The sequence below is a fragment of the Cricetulus griseus genome, assembly GCF_003668045.3.
Source record: "Cricetulus griseus strain 17A/GY chromosome 1 unlocalized genomic scaffold, alternate assembly CriGri-PICRH-1.0 chr1_0, whole genome shotgun sequence".
Taxonomy (NCBI): Eukaryota; Metazoa; Chordata; class Mammalia; order Rodentia; family Cricetidae; genus Cricetulus; species Cricetulus griseus.
In genome coordinates, this window is record NW_023276806.1 from 155,153,242 (window position 1) to 155,178,222 (window position 24,981).

General features: G+C 39.6%; 1 protein-coding gene across 1 annotated transcript in view; it reads right to left on the reverse strand.

The window, feature by feature from the left end:
• Ano4 (anoctamin 4) overlaps window positions 1–24,152 on the reverse strand; it is a 190,987-nt gene extending 166,835 nt beyond the window's left edge. Inside the window, exons 1-4 of the mRNA XM_035451372.1 lie at window positions 24,137–24,152; window positions 18,957–19,061; window positions 10,858–10,994; window positions 7,605–7,763 (exon numbers count right to left, since the gene is read on the reverse strand). Coding sequence (XP_035307263.1) covers window positions 7,605–7,763; window positions 10,858–10,994; window positions 18,957–19,061; window positions 24,137–24,152 — 417 coding nt within the window. The remainder of the gene's footprint in view (window positions 1–7,604; window positions 7,764–10,857; window positions 10,995–18,956; window positions 19,062–24,136) is intronic.
• Window positions 24,153–24,981: the final 829 nt, after the last annotated feature.

The following is a 24,981-nucleotide window of genomic DNA, read 5'->3' on the forward strand; positions in this document are numbered from 1 at the left end:
ATCACTTCCCCACAAGCATAAGACAACTGAAGAAGCATCCTGGGGTGGGGGGAAACCAAAGTTTTAGAAGAAGAAGTATATAATTGTATAAGTATAAATAAGTATAAAAAATAAGTATAAAACTGTATAAAAAATTGAAGACATGCTATTGTGTATCCCATATGTGGGGTCACATAATCCTTTTACTACTTCATGGAGTATTATCTTGCCTTCATTATCAAATGTACTACTCAGCTCTGCCATGACTGCACTTAGACACAAATCCACACTACTAGAGAACAAAAATGCCCATCGACAGTCTGGAGGGTTCCCAGCTTTGCTATCTACTCTAATTTCCTTGGCTCCCTTCCTGCCTATAACCATGGCCATCTTCTCAGACATTGACCGTGACATTCACAGGGAACATAGGAGTTCGTCTCTTCCTATCCCAAGCAAGGTTATCATTGGTCTGAATCATCTCCTCTAATAGAGGGTATGATAGTCCATGCTCACAAACGTGTGAAAATCTCAATAATAGTATTTCTGTTATTATTTCAAGGAGAAATACACAATATATTCATCCCTGAATGTGCATGTATTCCTATACTTATTGCAGCCAGATACTTTTAAAGACTATTGAACTCAAAAACTATCTTAGCCAGTTTCTATTTTGTGATTTTAGATTTTAATTTCTAAAGTTATTATTATATATGTTATTCTCTCTCTCTCTCTCTCTCTCTCTCTCTCTCTCTCTCTCTCTCTCTCTCTCTGTGTGTGTGTCTCTCTCTGTGTGTGTGTGTGTGTGTGTGCATGCCCTGGCTTGAACATGCAGGTCAGAAGACAATTTGTGGGAGTTGGTTCTCTCCTACAAAAAGTTGTGGGTTCTAGGGATTGAACTGACTAGGGATTGAACTTTAACCACTGAGCCAGCTCACTGGCATGCAGTTTAGTTTTAAAAGCTAACTATCCTCATCCATTTGGAGGGTAATATATTTGAGTGTGACTCTGAGGATGGGTATTATGCAGGAAGTGAAGGCCTGCTTAGCTATGAGCACAGAGAGGGCATCCTTAGATTCCCTGAACATAGAATCTGTGTGCACACACTGGGAAGTGAAGTGCTGTGGGAGAAGCTTGTGCTCCTCCTTTTCCTATTGCTTCAAGCATATACCTCCATTAATCTCCCTTTATTCTTCCCATATACCAGTGTCCCCTTGCAAATGAACACACAGATTAGCATTAAACAGGCTTAGTTCCTCCATTTTAAATAAAACAGAACTTTTTTCTTGATTAGATTTCTCTTCTTTGCTTTGGTGTGAATGAACTCCTGGAAACAGCTGCTTCTATTTGTTGTCTGTTTACTTCCAGCCTGAGCTGGAGCTGCAGCCTCCGCCTTGGTTTAGGCCTTGGCTTTTGGTTGGCAGCATATAGCCCTTGGCCATTCAGCATGACTCTACCTTCCAAGCTTGGGGTAGGCTATGAAAGCAAATCAAAAGAGGCTGTGGGTTGGGACCCTTGGGCATCTTGGTCTTAACCTCCAAAGGATTTACAGGGGGCTTGATAAGCTTGGCATGTGTGCTCATTGCCTCTGGATTGTTTGCCTATGTATGTATGCAAGTATGTATGTATGTATGTATGTATGTATGTATGTATGTATGTATGTATGTATGTATGTATGTATGTATGTATGCATGACCTTTCTGTTGTGGTTCTTGAAAAAATGTAGGCTTGTTAGAAGTCAAGTCCCTTAAGAGATTCCTATCTTGGTGACCTGAGCTTCTTGATGCCATTTTGGAGACTGGTTGTATGTGTTGTACTTCTCAGATGCGGTGATGTCTGAGGAGTCGGCTAAAGCAGCTGGGACCTGAAAATCCTTCAATGACAATTCCACCTCCACTTCTCCTGTGGTGCACTTAGACCCTACACTGATAATCCAATGACTCACATCCACCTCCGTCTTCTTTGCTCCAACAGGAGAGACATCACCTACTGCTACCTCCCTTTTGAACTATTCCCATACACTACAGCCTCTAGTTTGCTGTCTAGTTCTCTTTAGGCCCTTTCTTAGATCTCTTTAGACCCTTTCTAGTTCTCTTTAGACCCTTTCTAGTTCTCTTTAGACCCTTTCTTAGTTTTTGTTCCTGGATCCTCTTTGTCTTGCACATTTGAAACACTGGTATATTCTCTGTTTCATCTTTGGGCTTGCTCTCTATTTGTAGACATTCTTCTGGGGAAACTTTTCCAACTATATACCTCTAGTCTGGACTTCACAAATTCTAGCTAGGCTCTTCTATCTGATGTTTCCACTAGAATGTCACAGACATCACAATATCACAGATTTGCACAATGAGATCCACTCCTTTCCACATGCCTGTAAAAGGAAAATTCCTTTCTTCTGATTTCTCAGATAAACGGAGTGTAGCATAAGGCCAAGCCCTCCCCATGTGTGTACATATAAATAATGCATCAACAGGGTCTCCCTACACAGCTCTAGACAGCCTAGAACTCACTCTGTAGACCAGGCTGACCTTGAAAACACAGAGATCCACCCGCTTTTCCCTCCCTAGTTGTGGGATTAAAAGTGTTTGCTACCATGTCTGGCTGACTTTTCTTAAACTGTTTACTCAATTGTCTGCATTTCCACCAACTCTACTTTTGAGGCTTCTCACTATACTCTCTGCTAAATGCCAGGCCAAGAAACCATCATCTCTTTCTTAGTTTTTAACAACAAATCTTCTAGATTCCACACCATGCTACCCTTCCCCCACCCATTCTTATTAGAGCAGGCAGCTGGAGTGCCTTCAGAAAACAGAGCTACAATCTTCATTCTACATTCTTCTGATAAAGCTTTTATATGACTTCCCACCTCAATAAGATAAAAGTTAACATTTCCCCCACAGCTGCTAAGTTCCTTTGTCACTAGACTTCCATCTTTTGCATTGCTTAATTAACTCCAGTCACACTGGCCTCATCAAAGTTTCTGTCTTAGGGCCTTTCCACTTACTGTTCTGTTTGTCTGGAAGAGAGGCCCACCTTGAGCAACTTCTAAAAACCTTCAAGTCCCTCTCAACACATCCTGCTTTCCTTCCCTTGCAAACATTTCACATATCTGCTTATTTATGTTGTGTTTGATTCTCCCATAAGCAAGGACTCTGGTCTTTCTTCATTGCTGAGTTCCTGGTGTTCACAGCAGGGCCTGTCACAGGGTGGGTGTACAAACAATGTTTGTTGAATGCATATTGTCCAGATTCTTTGATTTATACAATTAGAATTATTTTATAATGATTTTAATGATAGGCACCTTCTCTCAGGTCCCATGTGACTAATGGAACCAGAAAAGGGGGCATGTTCCACGAATATAACTGTTGCTTACATATTCTGTGGGTTTCAAGGTGTCCTGTCCACAAGTCAAGTAATAATGTAAAGGGGAAGATAAGGCCTTACCAATGATGACCCAAAAACACAGCAAAGGCTCAATAGGAAACAGAATTAGACATGAGAAATATAAATTGATAATATAAACATAATTTTAAGAAGGGGATCACTTTAATTAGGTACAAAAATAAATTAACTCAGACTTTGAGACCATTGCTATGAATTGCTTTCTCTGGGTAATATGAGATTCTAGTTACTGCTTATTAAAGACCCAAGGTGTAGAAACTTTGACAAAGGGATTAAATTTTTATATGATGTCCTTACATATATTATGAATCAAAGATTTTCACTTGTCTGGTGTATGTACATGTGTGTGTATGTATGTGCATGTGTATATATACATATTCAGACATGGTCAATATTGAGATCAATCTTGAGTCACTCTCCACCATATTTTTTGAGACATGGTCTCTTACTGAGTTCCCAACCCACAAATTAGCTTTTATGATAAACTAGCTGGCCAGCAAACTCTAGGGATATGCTTGTCTCTGCCTCCTCCCCCATTAGCACTGGGTTTACAGATATACACAGTCATGCCCAACTTTTTACATGACTGCTGGGGATCTGAACTCAGGACCTCTTGTCTGCACAGCAAGCACTTTCTCCATTCCCAAGGATTCTCCTGTATTTCTAGACCTCCTATGTAAAGGAGATAGAAATTCTTACACTAAACTGAACTGCAAAGCTCATCTTAAACCATTTGGAAACTCAAACACAATTCTGCAAAAATAGCTTTTCCACAATTTTGGATATTGTGGAATAATACTAGTAATTCATAAAATTGTACTTAGTGTCAATCATTTTAGATGTGCATGGATTCACAGAAAGTTCCTTGAGGTTCTTTTACTTTTCTTTTTCATTCTTTGCTTATAAAAGGTTGAAGTAACTCCTGGGAGCCAGGATACTGTTAAAATTGTTGTCTCTCTCTCTCTCCCTGCTGGGACTGTCAGGAAAGCACTTGATTTCCAGAAGAGTGCTTCAGACAGCTTCCATGCCTAATAACACAACACAAGTAAAGATGCCTCTGATTATTTGACTTCACTTATGACTTAGTACTTTTCTCTTAAAATACCTCTTTTCTCTCTGAACAGGCTGAGAGCATGGGGATGTAGAGGTGCTGTATTAGAGACACACTGTACCACTAACACAGAGGACACAGGGATGCAGAGTGAAGAGATGCTGCATTAGACAGGCTGTACCACTAATGCAGACTGTGGAAGCTAGAGCAAGACTGGAGCCAGGCTGCTTGGGGAAACTGGTTCCCTGAAGAGGCTTGTCTGCCTGCTGACAGTATATAGAGGATTGTGAGGAAAGCAACAAGTTAGGAAGGTACAGTTCTCAGGAGAAAAACAGGCAATGAGAGAAAATGCTTAGGGTGTTTTGTTTTCAAGTTTTGCTATATTGTAATAGTTTTTTCTACATTTTCTTTCCTGATAAACATCAAAATAAATACCTAGCTATGGACACATCTTAAAATAATAACAAATTAGCTAGTATACAATGCAAATCACAAAGCAGTGCACCTGTCATGCATGGGCACACATCACAGCATGCCACAACTGTAGAGCAGGCTGAGCCAGCCTCCGCTGCAGGTCCACTAAGCAGCTACATACTGCAGTGCCTGTGTTTGGAGACACGTGGAAGACTGGTATGCTGTTTAGTAATGCACATATCTGAAAAGGGATTAGGCTTTTTTAGTGTGAATGAATAACTCATGAAATGATTTTAAAATGAGCTATGCAGAGGAAGCCCCAGAAGAGGAAAAATAGTCGTGAAGCTTAAAAGTTCCAATCTTTCATTAATTGCACAGGATTCTGTGTTTTGATAGGAATCAAAATTTTGACAAAGTCAGAAGGGACTTTCATTATTTCACACTATACTGATGTTATAATCTGTCTCTTTTTTCATATAAAAATCTTGCCACTCAGAAGTAAGACTATAGGACAAAAATCAAGGCCATTTAAGACAAAATACAATGTACTATGCTCAGTTGATCAGCATAGTAAAGTTTTCTGGGAACCCCAGAAAGGCCCCTAAGAGAGACATAGTGGTCCCCCAGAGAAGGGGAAAGGGACAAGATCTCCTGAACTAATTGGGAGCATGAGGGGAGGGGAGAGGGAGCTAGAAGAAAGAGAAACTGAGAAGAGGAGGGGAGAGGAGGACATAAGAGAGCAGGAAGATTGAGTCAGGGGCAGAACAGAGGAGAGCAAGACAAGAGATACCATAATAGAGGGAGACATTATAGATTTAAAGAGAAATCTTGCACTAGGGAAATGTCCAGAGATCTACTAGGATGACTCTAACTAACAATCTAAGCAATAGTGGAGAGGCTACCTTAAATGCCCTTCTCTGATAATGAGATTGATGACTACCTTATATGCCATCCTAGTGCCTTCATCTATTCCTGATGGAAGCAGAATCAGACACCCACAGCTAAACACTGAACTAAACTCCTGGAATCCAGTTGCAGAGAGGGAGGAGTAATGAGCAAAGGGGTCAAGATCAGGCTGAGAAAACCCACAGAAACAGCTGACCTGAACAAAGGGGAGCTCATGGACCCCAGACTGATAGCTGGAAAAACAGACAGGACTGTTCTAGACCCCCTGAAGGAGGAAGTCAGTGAGGAGGCCTTAGCAATCTATGGGGCCTTTGGTAGTGGATCAGTATTTATCCCTAGTATACAAATGGACTTTGGGAACCCATTCCACATAGAGGGATACTCTCTCAGCCTAGACACATGGGGCCTAGGCCCTGCTCCAAATGATATGACAGACTTTAGAGATCCCCTATGGAAGGCCTCACCTTCCCTGGGAAGCAGAAAGGGGATGGGATAGAGGGTTATTGGAGGGCAGGGAAGGAGGGGAGGGAGAGGGAACTGGGATTGACATGGAAAACAAGCTTGTTTCTAATTTAAATAAAAAATAGAAAACAAAGAAAAAATACAATGTGTTATGCTCAGTTGATCAGCATAGGAAAGCTTTCTGGGAACCCCACAAAGACAAGGAAAAGGTGACATTTATTTCTGCTTGCTGTGCCAGGGAAAAGCACAAACTGGCCCAGTCCCCCAGGATAAGAACCGATTCTCCTTCGGCAACACTCATCTCATCATTCTCCCAACTTCTTGTTGGAGACATTCCAGACACATACTGCTTATGTACTGAAAATGTTCAAGGAATGAGGTCAGTCTACCAAGCCTGGGAAAGTCCCATTTACCCGCTGTCTCCCAGGATGAACACGATCAGTGTGGGTGTAAAATGCCTCTACTATTTGATGCCTCAGAGCAATGAAAACCTGGCTGTCTGACTTCAGTGATCTATAACTCAGCCTTGAGAAGCTTAGTAGACATATTAATTTGTCAGGATGCTTTTCTTATTGATCGAACAATGTTTAGGGGAACCTAAGAGTTACATAATTCAGCTAACAGACACACACACACACAGACACACACAGACACACAGACACACACACACACACACACACACACACACACACACACACACACACACACACACACGTCTCCAGGGGACTATTATCAGAGGCCTGGCAGAGCCTCCTGCTTGTTTAGTTCTGCAAAACTCTCCATGCAGAGAAGACAGGGAGGGGGTGGGGCAGGAGGGGACCTAACAGTTGATCTGGGAACTCAGTAAGAAATAATCTGATTAAAAAAAAAAAAAACTGGAATCATTTTAACAAATTCTAGCCAAGTGGTTTCTCCTCCTCCCCCAAATAGCTAATCTTTCTGGTGTGCAAGTATGCCTAAGTTCATTATAGACCATGAAATGTAACCATGGCCTCCAGAGGGTGCTGATGGTATTTTATTTAAAGTTTTCTTTATCAAGTGTAACTGGAACCCTCTGTTGTAGACACAGAACAGCGGCCGATGTGGGAAGATAAGTCATCATAGCTTAAAACAACTCGGTTAATTGGACCAGAATATTTTGTCATGAAGTCATTTGGCACTAAAATACTCTTAAGGGAAAATGTGCTTCAAGAGCCCAATACATAGAACATCCCCCAAATACTGAAAACAGGAAACTAATTAAATAAAATGTCCTGTTAGCATGTCAAAGCCTCATTTAGAAATCAGATTCTTGATGTGTATGTATGTGTGTGCTTGCCCACACACACGTGTGTGTGTGTATGTGTGTGTGTGTGTGTGTGTGTGTGTGTTCCCATGCAAGAAAACTATTTACCTCTTTCTCCATTTGTAATCCTTCTGCTCTAATATTCCTTTCAAATACTTCTCTCTTTTCAGTCTGAGGGTTGGATTTTCTGTACACAAGAATGTAGTCAATTCGACATTTTCCGTCTCTAAAGTAAAGTCCGTTTGATTTGTTTCGTTCCCGCACTGTCTGTGTACAAAGAGAAAGAGACCAGTTCAAGCCATTCATGAGCCTGAGCTTCCAGTGAGTAATGTAAAAGAAGAACTAAAACTAAATGAAATTTCCATGCTGTTTTATTAAAATTTCATGTTCATAAAATGAAATATGTAAACAAGGAGAAATAAAAACTGAAGATAGAAAATGGGCAAGATGAAGACCTTTGAAAATAGAAAGTGTTGACAAAGATATGGTGCAAACTGAGAATCATTATACCATATTGGTGAGAGTGAAAACTGAAGGACTAACTTTGGAAAACATATTGTCATTATCTTGTAAAATTGAACATTTGCAAACATAAAACCCTAGAGAAATTCTTGGCAAGGCAACTAAGAGGTGTAGATAAATATTTATAATAGCATTGCTCAGAATAGTAGAAAAAATTTAAATTAGAACACACTCAGATATATACAATAAATGTCTAATACATTGTGTACTGGATATACATACATTCAGTGAAATACTATACAACAACAAAAATGAATAAACTAAGATGCATTGAAGAAAAATAAATTTTTACAGGACAAATAAGTCAAAGAAGACTTTATAACATGATTTTCTATAAAACATAGAACAAAATAAATTTCTATATGTAGCAATACTTTTAGAGCAAGAAAATGGAAACTAAAAAAAGAAGATTGGGAGGCTGGTACCCCTGAAATGGTAAAAGGATCACAAATTCTAGAGATATTCCAGTTCTGTTTTTCTCCAGATTGTTTGATCACAGTAAAGACAAAACAAACACACAAAAAACAGTCTAAAGACTGGGTGCGATGATGAACACTTTTAATCCTAATGTTTGGAAAGCACAGGCAGGGATATCTCTATGAATTCAAGGCCAGTCTCATCTACGTTACAAGTTCCAGGCCACCCAGGGCTGCATAGACTCTGGAGAGAGAGAGAGAGAGAGAGAGAGAGAGAGAGAGAGAGAGAGAGAGAGAGAGAGAGAGAGGTATTTTATCTTCTTTCTTATCTTTGGGTATATGTGTCCATACATGTATACGAAACAACTAAGACAATACAATATGCATTCCCCTATTTTCATACACTCTGATATTCATCTTCCATTGCATTAAAATAACAAGTTAGTAACCCTGATAATCGGGCATATAACCTGAAAGGTTCTTTCTAATTCATAAATTGGATGATAGTTCAATTGATGTTCATTTTATTATTAATTGTATACAGACGTTATACACATTATTTTATAACAATCAAGAAATTAAAGAAGCAGATGCATGGGTTGGTTTTTCACACAGGCTCCTTAGATTGTACTAATGTAGGGACTTGACAGAGAAATCAAGTCTGGGCTGCTCAAGCCAGAGCCAAGTGTCTCAGGCTAATAGATCTCAGAATTGAGTCTGCAAACCCAGCCAAGTGGAAATGGGAAACCTGTCTTCTCTCAACCACAGAATACATCACTCTTCAAAAACAGAATAAAGACAAAAACCATGCTAGGCCTCCAAGACCATGCTAGAATCACACTGATGCTCAAGTACCATGCACGCAACCTCATCCTCAGCTAGGAGGAGTGGAAGGCCTGTGCCTCAGGTTTCAGCACTGACATTGTCAACCTGTAAGCATTGTTTGGCTCTTGCTTTACCACATACTTGGGAGTCACACTGAAGAGGCACCTTTGAACAGTTATCCACCAAACAGAAACCAGCACCTGCCTTCAGAAGCAGGGCGTTGAGTTGGGGACACAGAGACAGGGTGCTGCTTAGGACCATGAGACTCTGGGTTCAATTCTGAATGCTACAATCAATGCTACAACAAAATGCAAAACAACAGCAGGACTTTCTTCAAGAGTGCCAGGAGGAAGCCGAGCTCTGACTGAGCAGTGACCTGTTCTACTTCCAGCAGAACCCTAACCTTTCTGAAACTACCACTTTTCCAAAAGGGAAATAAATACGTTGCTTTTGAGGGTCCTTTCAATGTCCCTTCATGAGGCTCCTATTGATGGGGATGTCCTCCTATATATATGTTTCTCTTATTGGTTGATGAATAAAACACAGATTGGTCAGTAGCCAGGCAGGAAGTATAGGTAGGGCTACCAGACAAGGAGAAGGCTGGGGGAGAGGACACAGAGAAGAGCCTCCAGGGAGATGCCATGCTGGGAAGACAGGATGCTGGGTATTCTCTGGTAAGATAAAGCCATGTAGAAATACACAGGTTAGTAGCTATGGGTTAATAATTAAAAAAGAGCCAACCAGTAAGAAGCCCGAGCCATGGGCCAAACAGTTTATAATTAATATAAGCCTCTGTGTGTTTATTTGGGTTCTGTGGGACCAGGCAGAAAAGAAACTCCATCTACATACTATAAAGCATCCAAAGTGTATTGATTTTTTCTTAAAGAAAAACAGGGAAGAAAGAGAGAAACTGTGGGACTATTTGTGAGAGAGGTCTACGAAGCTTGGTAGATGTTACTAGTGTCCCCTGTCCAAAGGTGTCATCCTTTCAATGAGTAATTGGCTTGGAAAGTGAAGGCAGAGGGTAGAGGCAATCAATGGTTGACTTCACCTCCACATATCTGTCACTTCTGTGTGGCACATATTAAAAGAAATCTTAAATCTCATTAAGGTATGGCCTGAGCAACAGTGAACACCCATACAAAATACAACAAAGCCTCCCATTTATAGAGGAGGCAAATGGAAACTCACAGAAACCTCAGATAACAATGTCCTGAAAAGCTGGTGTGTTTTACATCACTAGTTTGTAGACTCAGGGGTTTTTTATTAGGAATTCCATCCTTGTCCAGTTTCTTTCCATTAGTTAGGAAAACTTAGATGCATCAAAGAATGATGGGCAGTTGGTGAAAGTCTTTCTCTGTATAGATTAAACATGTCTAGATGTGAGAATGAAAGTACATGGTCAACCTTTAAATTTTGAGCACAAGTCCATTTTAGATCCTTGAGATTTGCCAGAGCCATGGAACAGCACAGACCTATAAAACATGCTTCCCAGGAGCCTGCAGTTTGATGGGATTCAGCTCTGATTGGTCTGTTGGAATGCCTCACAGGTTCCCACTTGAAGCTTTACTCTTCCAGCAAGTCATGTAAACTCTTACCTCTCCCCCTGCTTCTAGTCTGCTGGCATCCTCTGAAGTACTGGTCAGGTTTCCAGGGTGTAGGAGGGAATCGTCATCTTTGCAAGGGCTGTTGACAGCCTCTAATTCATCAAAAAGAATATTGACATCCTTGGCCACTAGAAGCAAAGCACATACATTAAAGTGGGCTAAGAAACTGGACTGGATGAGAACACAGTGAGGGAGTTGTCCCTCTTTGGCTTTCTGTGCACACAGTTTCAACAAAGCCTTGAGTGACAGGTTCATCACTTCCTAAGAAAAAAAGATGTCAGACAAATAGGTGACATTAGTTCACACAAAGTAAGTGAAGCACTTTCATGTCATAAACATAATTTGTCTTCCAGAATAGCAAAAGGTTGATTTATTCAGATTGCCTTTATATAGCTGTTTAGAGAAAGGTACTTTCATTTGGAGCTACTAAGAATGCATTCTCCAGGTTGTGGAGTTGTGCTTCCTAATGCTATATTTTCTTACTTAAGAGGCATGCAGCTTGACAAGGCAACCCATAAAAGTGCCATTTGTATGGCTTAGTGGCATTTATTTATTTCATTATTTCTTCCTTTATAATCTCTCTAATAAATTCAAAAGTGAAACATACAGTTACATTTCCTGGCTTCCTTCTTCCTCTAATGATAAATTGAAAGAAATGAGCCATTCAGAGGCTCCTCCTGTAGACTATGTTAACAACCCAACAATACACAAAGAGCTGACATTACGGGAGACTACAAAGTTCAAATACACTTTGCAGCACACCATGAAGAGAAGGTGAGCCCTCCCAAAGGAGTGGACAGCCAGGTCTTCTTCACCACCTTAAATTATGGCTCAACATTATAATTATTTTTTTATTTTGATGCTTTAAAAGTGCCCAGGGGTCTATAACTGACCATAAGGTGCTGAATAAAATGATTTGGGGGGACACTGGATTTGAGTATTCATTTTTTGGTTCATAAATGTTTTATACATGTTCACATGGTGTGTCATGTATATGGTTGTGTAACAGGCATATTCTGGTGACTAAAAGTGATGTGGCCCTCTCTCTTTGTAAATGCTCCTAGAAATGGGATCAGTACCTGTTCCTGGTGCTTAGCTGGCTTTTGGGAGCCTGTTCCCCATGCTGGATTACCTTGCCCAGCTTTGACACAAGGGGAGGAGCTTAGTCCTGCCTCAACTTGATGTGCCATGCTTTTTTCAAGCCCATGGGAGGCCTCTCCCTTTCTGAATGGAGACTGAGGAGGAGTGGAAGGGAAGGGGGACAGAGGGGAGGGGAGTGGGAGGACTGACTAAAGGGAGGTCAGGAGGGAGGGGAAACAGAGGTCAGTCTGCAAAATAAATGAAAATTAGCATTTTAAAAAGAGTTAAACTATAAAGATGTGGCTCTTTGTCTTCATGGAAAAAGGAAACAGACCAAATAAATGCAAATAGCAAGTAATTAGAAAAGAAAGGATAGAGTCAGGCACAGAAGAGAGAGATAATCTATGTAGTTGGGATGTCCTGATTCTAAGCCTATAGCTAAACACATGACTTTATGTAATTCTTTTGTCCTTTTGAGTCTTTCACCTGTAAAGCAAAAACGGATGGAAATAGGAATGAAGTTAACACTTTTAGCTTACTGAGGAAGGCTGGGTTATTATCTTCCTGTAAGGCTGACCAAATTTCTAGAACTTCTAAATATGTTACTTTACATCAATGCAGACTTCCAGATATGTTTCTATTAAGGATCATAAATGGTCGACACTTCTCCTGGATTACACGGTAGGCTCCATGAAATCACAGGACACTCAGAATCAGACAGAGGAGGTGGAAATGCTATGCTGCTGGCTTGGAAGAGAGGGCAGAGGCATAGACCACAGCAAGTAGATGTCCTCCAGAAGACTGCAACACCAACAAAGCACACTGTCCCATGCAACCTCCAGCAGGAGCACGGGTACCAACACTTTGATGTCAGGTTCTGACCTCTAGAGCATCAGATAACAGCTGAGTGGTTTGAAGAAACCAAGTGTGTGGCAATTCAGCATACCAGTGCTGATGAATGTCACCATTGGTATTTAGACTACAAAGACTACAGAGACGAAAACCTCATGGTCTTTCCACATAGCCAGGCTCAAAGACAGGAGCTGAAGCAGCTGATGCTTTTGAAGATGCAATATGTGCAGTGCTACAAAGACAGATTGTCTGACCACCCTGGTTAGAGCTGCTCCCCCTTCCATGGTCATATTCTTCTTACTTCTTTCCCACCACTCAACACAGTCCATGCTTCCCTTCTGTATTCATGTTTACATTTGCATTAGTGGCTTTCCTTATCAGAGTGCAAGTTCCACAGTAGTGTGGAATATCCCTTTACACTATGTGAAGATGTGCCACTGTGATAGGTTTAACAAAGAGCTCGATGGCCACTAACTAGGCAAGAAGAGGATAGGAGGGACTTCTGGAGACAGAGATCTGGGAAGAAGAAAGGCAAAGTCACTGGTCAGATGGAGAGGAAGCAGGAGGGGGAATACAGAGTAAAGGTAACTGAGCCATGTAAAAGAATGTAGCTTTAAAAAAAATGAGTCAATTTAAGTTGTAAGAACTAATTAGGAACAATCCTAAGTTAAAGCCGAGCTTTTATCATTAATAATACATTTCTGTGTCTTTTTTTTTTCTTTGTGGGATGGAAGCCCAAAGAAAAATTTGTCTACATATGGTGCCCACATCAGGCCACAAATATCCTCATAAAGTCTAAGAAAGTCTAAAAAAAGTTTGAAACACAGAGTCAAATGTGTCTTCCTGGTGACCATGGTCTTTTAGGTAGGCTTGGTGGCATACAGAGACACAATGACTGGCCACTGCTTAGATATTCTAGGCCTGTAGGCTGAAGATGGATGATCCAACGTTGCTGAGAAACCTTGGGGTAACTGTCCATGTAGCCAGATGACTCTGTCATTTCTAAAGTTTTGGAAGTTGCTTTCTCTGCACTCTCTGTTTACTCAAGTAATATTTTATCCTTCTTGGGTCTCTGGTGGGGGTTGAAAACTACTAGATAGTTACAGTTTTATAGCTTTCCTTGTTACCAAATTCAAAAAAGAATCTTACATAAGAGATGTAAAGTTTATAAGATTGAAAAACATAAAAACTTAAGTTGTTTATCTAAAAAGATGTTTTAAGATCTAAAAAGATATTTTGGGGATGGTAATACAAGTTATGACAAAAATGGTTTAGGTATAAGACTCTGTACTAAGATAGGATAGATAATGGAATATTTTCTCTAAATGTGCCAAATGCAAATGGACTCGACATGGTAAATATAATTCTTAGTTGGTAATTGTTATTATTGTATATAGTTTTACTGTGTTGTAGTTAAAACCTTTCTTTAGACAAAAGGGGGAAATGTGGAATATTCCTTTACACTATGTGAATGTGATGGTTTTCATAAAGAGCTGAATGGCCATTAGCTGGGCAGGAAGAGGTTAGGTGGGACTTTGGGGACAGAGAGAGTCTGTGAAGAAATTAGGCAGAGTCACCAGCCAGATGGAGAAGAGGCAGGATGGGGAGTGCAGAGTAAAGGTAACTGAGCCACATAAAAGAACTTAGATTTTAAAATCTGGTTACATGGGTGGCATGGGTAGGGGATAGCTATTCCTGAAGTCATAAGGGCAGGAAAGCAGCCCTTGTGCCCCAGCAGCTGCAACACTCAGGAGAGCAGGCCCTGCACCTCACCTGAGAGGCACAATAGAGCTGACTCTGTTGGCAGAGGTGGGGGTGAGCCAACCACAAAGTAGGGAGCAAGGGAGAGTATGTGCAGCTAAGCATGTAAGCAGGGGACACTGTGGCCAGGTATACCCTCCAGAGAAACAGAGGAGGGGGATTTGCAGCATGTCAGCATTGCCCCTGATATTTTCATCTTTAACTACAGGTCAGGTTTTAGGAACAAAGTACAATATTCTATATACAAACTTATGCTGTCTCCTTAAGGAGAAACTTAAGTCTTAGGTTAAAAAAATTACTAATTAAAAATAAACTATTTGTTTAACAAGTATTTTAAGTTCCTACTATGTCTAGGAACTATATTAGGTTAGGGGTTGGAGCTGAGGCCCTGGACATCAGGGGCATGGATCCTTGCGATAGAGAGTTCCATCTTCTAGATGGAGTGGGAGTAAGGCTTCTCCAGCCACGGCTTGAGCCTTGCAGAGATGACATGCATTTATGTAAGATCACTTGATAATGGATTTCATCACCTCCCTTAAATGTTTTTTTCTCAAACAGAAAATATTTGATAATCATCTACATAGTAGAATTCTGCTATTAAGCTCATTAAGTGAGGAAGAGAGCCAAAATGCTCTGGGGACTCAATTAAAAATAACAAGAGGGAGAGGGAGAGCAACAATTGAGTGGGATCATAGTCAGGGATCGGCAGCAGGGTCAAACTGATTAAGAGTTGTGTGAACAGACCTGGACAGCAAGGAGAGTCAGGGCAGGCGGACTGGTCTGTTTGGGGAGAAAGGGAGACACTGAGAAGATTCTCTATTTCAGAAATTAGCAATGCAGCTCAAGGAGGGGTGGTGGTCACAAATAGAACATCAGAGACATATACATAACTGAGCAAGAGGCAAGGATCGCAAATTGCCTGGGATATCAAATACCAGCTATGGGGTCTGAGTCAAACATTCCACTCAGCACAAAGAGAAATTGTAAACAACTGCTTCTTTCTGTTCCAAGCCAGGGCAGGGACATAGAAGAGAAACCAGAGGACCAGGGATATCCTGGACCTTCCATCAGGCAGACCGAGGCTGTCTATATATGATGAGAAAGCTAATGATGCCACTCATCAAATATTTACAATTACTTCAACTGCTTCTCTGGGGGAAATCATCTGGGGTGTTCAGCATTAGTGATTATTAATTCTCTAAGGAAAAGAGATCACAAATGTATTGCAAGGATAATAATCAGATTAACTAATTATGAGTTATGAGCCATGTGTTTGTTGAGTCAGCGTTTAATGTTAGGTGGTAGAGGAGGCAAGAATGGGGAGTCTGCTCACTCACACTTCCAGGCAAGAGGATGACATTGGGAGACAATGTTATAAAAGCAATTAAAAAAAAAAGAACAGTAAATGTGTTTGAGGAACAGTCTAAAAGGAAGTGGGGTATTAAAAAAATCAAAGAACTCAATTCATTGCGCTTTAATTTTCCAATGCATCAGGATAACCTCATGTTGTCACTTCAGTACTTTAATCTTAGTACTTTGCACTGGAGATAAAACAAGCTGAGATTATAGGTCATAGAGGAAGCTTCGACAGGCCCAGCAGCACAATCCCACTGGCTATATTTGTTCTGCAGAGTGCCAGTTCATTATGCTATTTTTGCCATAAATTGCACATTATTACATCTGAAACACCGGATCCTGAAAGCGTTGCCCACTGATTCCAAAGCACCATGCGGAAGCATAAAGAAGGACACTCTGAGAAGCAAGTCAGAATAATATAAAAAAGAAAAAAATGGTTTATGTCTCCATTTTAACACCAGACTGTTTATAATAAATCTATTTTTATGTCTGCACTGTGTTTTCTGCCATGTAGAAGACTGACATTGGAGCTAGCATATAGGAGATCTCAATATTTGTTTCAAAATCTAAAAAAAAAAAATCAGCTAATTGTCAGCATATCAATAATTACATGTGTATATATTATTTCTTTGAGAATTGTGTGTATGTTTTACATATCCAACACCTCAGTTCCTTCCACATCTACTCTCCTTCCCTAACCACTTAATTTGGGTCCTCTTTTATTTTTTTTTTTACCCATTAGGTCTACTCTCTATTGCCCATATATTCTTGGGTGCGTACCTTCCCCTGGATCATAGCCGGTAAACCAGAGGCTGCAATCTTAGAGAAAACTAACTCCTCCTTTCCCAGATGCTAACAATTGCTGGTAGCTCTTCAGTTATGGATGAGACTTTCATGCTGACCGCCCCTCTCCATGCTGGGAAAGTTATTTTTCTTCTTCTAATTGTCTTACTAATGCTGTTTTAAAATATCAGCTTTTTAGAATTAGAGATTAAGAACCTTCTGCCCTAAATGGGAGGCACAGAAAGGCAAGGAGGCTACAGATCAATGAAACTTCCACCTACTGCAGCAGAAGCTGTGTTGCATCTGCAGTAGCTCGAGGGAGAGGTATCAGGAAGTTAGTCTTTCCTCTCTGTTCTTCTATGTAAACATTAAGCCCTTGGAAGCTCCTGCTCTCAAAGAGAAACAGTAGCAACATTAGGTGATAGGAAAATCTGGGGACAAAGGAATTCAAGGGATCTGCTTGTCCATTCAGGAAGACAGTGTGGGCCTCCTAGAACTGGAGTCATGGGCATTATGAGCCACCATTGGGGTGCTGGGAACCACACTCAGGTCCTCTGTAACAGTACCAAGCGCTTTTAAGTGCTGAGCCACCTCTCCTGCACCACGCCATGATCATATTTTGAACTCCTATAAAAATGCCCACCAATTTGTATTCCTCTATTCATAAGATATATTCATAAAGATGAAATCATTTTAAACTAGCCAAACAGCTAGCAACATTAGACATAGACACCTTTACCTGATGTCTGCTAATGACCAATTACTGTAAAAAAAATACTTCCTTATAAACTATTACTTCATTTTGACGCAGTTTAATTCAGTTCTCGAAACATATTGATTAAGTCTATCTCCAGCATTTATATGGAGCCAGATTTTGTCAGTGGAGACATTACTTTTAATTCTTTGAGAACTATACAATTTTTCATCCTTCATATCAAATGAAATAGTTACATAATTTTATAACTTTCCATGAAAAGCCATTTTCTGTCCCCTGTCTATTAATTTGACTTTTCATCCTCGTGGGAAATTTTTTTCTTTTGTACTCACTAGCTAATATGAAGGATTGACCATCCAGAACAAATAACTTGTCCTCATATATTCTTAACTAAAACCACTTCTTTCTGGGCCGGAGAGATGGTTCAGTGTTTAAGAGTACTGCCTGCTCTTCCAAAAGTCCTGAGTTCAATTCCCAGCTCATAACCATCTGCAATGAGACAAATACAGCTTCATCTGCATCTCAACATGTTTAAATTCAGAGCAGAACTCATTCATGGAGGAAATAAATGAAGGCTACAGCAGTCTCCATTCTAATCTGGCATCCAACTTTTGTCCTAATTCTTTGTTAATTTTCCCATCTTCAATTATGCCACAAAAAGCACTAAACCATTCATTATCTTATAAAATAAAGAAAACAGTACAATGATGGGGAAAGGACTAAAAAATGATGAGAAATATTCATAAGAAATTTAGCATGATGAGGTCAGAAATACAGCACTTCCCTGGTATTTGGAAAGCCCTGGGTCTAATCCCCAGAGGCACATACACAGAGAGAAATTGGTACAAAAAATGTAATGCCTCTAATTTAAAAGTAGAAGAAAATGTAGTTGTTTTTCCTGAAATGCTCTTCAAATATAAAGACTTCCAGTTCAGCATCACATGAAAGCAACTGATGTCATCATTGAAAATTCGCTGTTAATGCAACAAATGACAATCATTTGCTCAGTGCTTAATCTATAATTTAGCAAATGTGCTGATCAAAATAGGACTCTGAGTGACAGTTACAGAAGACAAAACAGTGGAAAGAGAGCCCTCTGCCTGATAATCAATATGTGCAGAAAGGAGGGGCTCACTTCTGGGACATGGTCTTTTATTGATGACTCCACACATTTGTTTTAGACAGTATGGTTTTGATTTTGGCTTAGTGGGCCAACATGTAGTTATTCTTGCATTGGAGCACAAGAGCAATATTTGGATTTGTTAAAAATGAGTTTTTCTTTGGCTATAATTGAACTGAAGCTATATTGTAAACATACGAAATTGTCCAAAGACCCCAATATCTTGTGGCTCAGTTTCACAAATTAACCCCAATTACAGTGTCTCTTTTTGTCTCAAAATTATTTTGTTCAGTATCTTTTTTTACAACAAGGATTGATTAGTCTTTTGAGTTTTGAAGCATCTAAGCTGCTAGTTCTTTTACCCTTACCCAGTATTATAATATTTTTTTCCTCTTGTGAATTTAAAATTTGAGTGAAACTTACTTTCTTGTATTGCATTAAGAATCTCTGAAAAGTCCACGTCACTGTTTGGGCCGTCGGGCAGGATTTGCATATCCAACTGGTGGCCTTGTAAATCCACTCCACCTTCTAAAGAAATGAAAGATACCCATGGAGTTTGCACTGGTTATATGAGGGCCCAGAATTAAGGCCCTGAGGAGAAACAACATCAGCATCTAAAGCGAACAGCTAGTTGGCTTGCTAGTGATCCCTGTCTTAGACAACTGACTTCAGAAGGGGGAAAAAAAGAGAAAGACACACATCAAGTCACTATGTATCAAAACTGTTCCTGCTGAAAACCAAAACAGCTACTTTAAATAGTGCAACATGTTTCATAGTATTTATTGGCATTTTTCCTGGCTAAAACAAAATCTTAGCTTCCAATCATGGAAACTTAAAATTATTCTCATCTTTTCTATGTAGATAAAATGTGGCACTTAACAAAACACTCTCTGATGTCATTCTCTTCAAAATTATACTAATTTATTCTTGTGGAAAGATTTGCTATTCAGAATATGACAGAAAACAGGGTATCAATATTTTCCTGTTCACAATGAGATTTCTCAGCTGCAACATTTATTCTAACTGTAGCAGGATCCTTCAATCTATGTTACAAAATAATTAAGCCTCTTGTGGGAGGTTTGTGGGATTATCTGATTGTGTTCTAGAGGAGTTTTTTTCTTTTTTTTTTTTTTGCTACTCCACACACCCACGGAACACTTAGGCCAAAGAAAACAGGACACCAAAAAGTAGTTTAATCATTAACAACGTTTTAAAAAATTATCCTTTTCTCACATAATGCATCCAGACCACAGCTTCCCCTCCCTCCACTTCTCCAAGAATCCATCCCCCACCCCTGCTCATCTCCCTCTCCACTTTCCTCACCCATCTTCTCCCAGAAAAGAGCAGGCCTCCCAGTGGTATCAACTGAACATGACACAAGATAAAATAAGACCAGGCACAAACCCTCACAGTAAGGCTGGTTGAGGGAACCCAGTAGGAAGAAAGAGGTCCCAAGAGCCAGCAAAAGAGTCAGAGACACCCTCACGCCCACTCTTAGGAGTCCCACAAAAACACCAAGCCAACAATAATAACATAAATACAGAGGACATAGCACAGACACATGAAGGCTCCATGATTGCAACTTTAGTCTCTGTGATCCCCCATAATCCTTGCCTAGGTGATTTGGCAGGCCCTGCTCTCCTCCAATGCTCTCCTGTGTCCTCAACTCTTATGGCTCCCACAATTCCTCCTCCCCCTCTGCTGAGGGGTTCCCAGAGCTCTGCATGGAGGGACCCAATAGAGACCAGGAGGAAGAGTTGGCTTAGCCATTAAAGGCTAGGCTCTCAACCAAACAACACTTCTTAATAAGAACATTTTTAATTTTCAGAATCTACAAAGTCTAAAATACATAGGTAACATGGTGAATAAAATTTAAAAAAAAATGTGTGTGCATGTGTTTTAAAGAAACAATCTTTTTCTGTCTATAGGTAGGTAGACAGATGATAGATAGATAACCGATAGATGATAGATTTTTGGTTGTGAGCCTAGCCTTTAATGGCTGATCCATCTCACTGTGACTATTCAGTTTCATATAAAATCCAGTTACATTCCAAAGACTTTACAATAATAAGCCATAGCCTCTGTCTTACAGAATGCTCATGAGTTACTTAATATAGCACAAGGTGAGGCTTAGGAGGGAGTCTTAGAACAGTGCCTCATGCAGGGCCTGCCATCAGCAAATGTGAACTGGATGAAAGGATGAGGTTGTGAAGCGATTATGAGACACAGTGGAGCAAAAGCCTCGTCTGAAATTGAGGGTTGATGCATACAGCTTCATATAGCGTAGCATGAGGATTAAAGGAACTAATATAGAAGCTCTTTGCTGTCACAGTCAGAATTTAGTAAAGGAGGTCACTTGTGTTATCATCCATAGTAATTCATTAAGGCTAGACTGTTATCTATGCAAAGTATTTCTACATATGGAATAGCAGAAACCCTAGTGATCACCCCTTTAACTGTCAGGGAATGCTGTTTGATATAAACCCTGCAATGAACTTTTCAGATTCATGCATGCAATTGCTTCATTGCAAAGTCTCAAGTTACCCGTGGGACAGCTTCTCGGGACAAATAAACATTCTTCAGTTATCCCACAATGAAAACAACACATTTATCTTTTCCTTCCTCAGTCAGATACTTCAGATGGTCAGAGAGAAGTTCTCATGCCTTTCAACCTCTACTTTATTCTATTCATGGACAAACACCCCCCTACTGGGGATGGCAAAATAACAATTTAGTACTGCCTTTTTGTCATGGAGACCACCAAGAATGCAGGTATAGATAAAATATCCCAAGTATAATAAAGGAGAGTACACATTAATATGATTGAGAAGAAAGACAGGAACAATATATGTCAAGAGTACAGAAGTCAGCTACAAAAATTTTAATCATTACATTTTAGTATTAGTGTTTTGCTTCTCACAACAAACATATGACATGCTTAAATACATTTAAATGTTTTGGACTGGCCCAGTGAAACGTGATAACTATTTCAACTTTAGAATTCAGACTTAGAGCATAGACTACAAATACTAAATTATAGGTATTATTCAATTGAAAATATGCCCTAAATAAATGCAATTTTTAAAAATGTATGAACAAAATGACTCCAAATGGCAGTAGGTAACATGCTCCTTGTGGTGTAACTTAAAATCAAGCTTGAAACCCTTAAGACAGAAGGCAACCTTCCCTGCTACTCTACAACACACACACAATATATAATAATAATGTGGAGCCTTCAACAGCAAGCCTCATGCCAGCTCCAAACAACAAAGACTTTCTTAACAGAGAGAGACCAGGGCACCAGGATGCTTTCCAAGGAATTTCTGAAAGAGAACCTCTCCCATTTTATCATTCATTGTCTGATGGCCAATGGCTTTATTATATAAAATGCAATATGTTTACTTTGTGCTTATTTGTTTGTTAATTTACCTATTAGTATTCATATTGCTTTAATATGATTACTATGAAGTTAAAAGTATGAGACCCTCATCACAGCTGCTAATAAATTAACTTGGGATGAAAATAACAGAGCACGGAAGTATCTATGACATAAGATCAGAAGAACAAACAGATTCAAAGCAAACATTTTTCAAGTTATTATTTTATTTTATATGTATGAGTATTTTTGCTTTGCTTGCACGTCTGTGAACCAGGTACATGCCTGGAACCAGAAGAGGCCAGAAGAGGGCACTGGGTCCATGGGACAGGAGTTACAGATAGATGTAAGCTGGCATTACTCTTAACTTCTAGCTGAGCCATCACTCCAGTTCCTCAAATGAAACATTTTTAAAAATTATAATAAATATGAAATAAATACAAAATTATGGAGACTAAACTAGTTAAAAAGAGAAACTAAAAATATTCCTCAAAGATGTGAAAAAAACTGAACAATTTTAACAAACTAAAAGGCTGTAAAGTCTGAAATATCTCCAAATTTGGGTTTTGGTCTTCACATGCCTGATGGATAGATGTGGTTCTACCTCAACTCTTCATTATGATTCTTCTGCCTGAATATGGTTGAACACATAGCCAGCAAAAGTAACTTTGTTACAGCATTCACATTTAATAAAAGGTTGTCAGCTGGGTAAGCAATGAGTTAAACATTCACTCACGATTTGGACCTAGCTTGGATTATAGCTAAATGCTTATATACAAGATGATCAAAATCTGAACTTCAAACATGGCATCTCACACCTGTAAAGGTCCCATCACATTCTGTTTCAGAATTCTTTTTCTAGACCTGATATGTGAATACATACAGTGTTTCCTTCTATTGACCTTATGAAGATGTTTATCCTTTATATATGTCCTGTAAAACTAAGGTTCATAGCACAGAATGAAGAAATCAGAACACATGGGGGATGCTACTTGTCTTCGTAAAGATTTGTTCCAACACTGTTAGCATCCTCAATGGAGCTGTAATGCACTGTAGCCTCAGGGCACATTTGGTCCATCCTTTATCTGCAGTATCCAGAACAAGGCATTGACTAGAGCTGTTGCTCAGTTGAGGCCTTTTAACTGCTATTTTATCTCATTAGTGACAGTAACAGTTACAGGCTACAAAGTACTCTGGTTTTCCTATCCCTACCTAAACCACGAGATGTAAGAAAATGCAACAAGGAAGCCTGTTCCTTAAAAAAAAAAAGTGGAAAAGAAGGTTTCTTAATAGGTTATATATAGAAAGATACATACAAAAGCATTTATTTTCACTTTGTAAAATCTCTTCTATTTTTTATTTATTTATTTGTTTTTATTATATATACAGTGTTCTGCCTTCAAGCCAGCAGAAGGCACTAGATCTCATTCAAGGTGATTGTGAGCCACCATGTGGTTGCTGGGAACTGAACGCAGGACCTCTGGAAGAATGGTCAGTGCTCTTAACCGCTGAGCCATCTCTCCAGATTCTCTTATTTTTGAGACACACACATACACACACACTCATACACACACATACATACACTCTCACACACATATACATAAAATATGTTCATAACTACACCACCTAATTCCCTACTCAAATTTGAAGATACACTTCAACACACCTTTCTCTGAACTGCAAATCTAAGAATGGTCAGTACTGCTTATATGTGCATGGATGTGGTGTCATTCATTGCTGCATGGAAAACGCCCCAGGGGCCACATCCTCAATAAAGAATGATTCTCCCTTCCTTGACTGCTATCTATTGCCAATAACTCCTCAGTAAGGGGTGGACCTGGAGATCATCTACCCCACATATGCCAGGATTTGGGGATGGCCTGATTTTTTGTAGTGGCCACAGACACTATAAGATCATGAGGGTGATGGCCATCCAGGGATAGCATTTCACAGCGTTCCTATTCCTTCAGCTCCCTGCTCTCTGAGCCTTGGTGGTGGTGGATTCAATATTGATCAATGTTTCCATAAGGCTTTTCCATACATCCTTAGTGTTGGTTAATTCACTGATTACCCTCTTTTCTCCTCTACCTCACAATTTCCATCCCTATTTAATCCTTAGTATTCTCGCCTCCTTCCTCTTTTCATGTGCGTTCTTTATCCTTTGACTTCTTTTTTAAATTGTGTTGGGAGATAGTAGCTTCCATATCACTTTTTATAACCAACTCACCCTCTGGTTTCCCCATATTCCCACTCCCTCCTACAGTGACCAATCCTCTCCTTGGAATTCCACCTCATTATTGTCCTCCCTCACTTACCATGTCCTCTCCCCCTTTCAAAAGTCCCATTCTACTTCCCTGGTTTCCACTTGTGTCCCAAGTTATCATTACGAAATGAAAGACTTAAATCTGGGATCTGTATATGAGAGAGAATAAATGGCATTTGTCAATCTTGGCCTGAGATACCTCACTCAGTATAATTGCTTCCAGTTTCATAAATTTACCCTGGAAATTCCATGAGTTCACTTGTCTCTGCATATGGGCCATGTTTTTCTAATCCACTCATCTGTTGATGGACAGCTACCTTATTCCATGTCTAGCTATTGTGAATAGGGGAGCAATGACTATGGACACGTAAGTGTCTCCGTAGTGGGATGTAAAGTCTCATGAGTATATGCCAAGGAATGCAATGTCTGGGTCACATGGTAATTCTATTTCTATTTTGTAAGAAACTTCCAGACTGGTCTTCAACGTGGTTATATTAGTTTGTTCTCTGACCAATAAATTATAAGTGTTTTCTCTGCAACATATCTATTACAGCACTTATCATTGTGTTTTTGATGATAGCTGTTCTGACTGGAGTGAGGTAGAATCTTTTTTAGCATAAATTATTATTTGGGACCACATTCTTTTAAACATATGCTTGCTTATAGTGTTTCTCAGCTCAACTTTCTCTTTAAAAAAAGGTATAAAAGGTACTTTTAAAAAAGTGCTATACTGTGTATTTCAATTTCTGGTTTTTACTAGGATGTGTATTTAGATGATGACGATGAGTATAAATTTTATACTGATAACT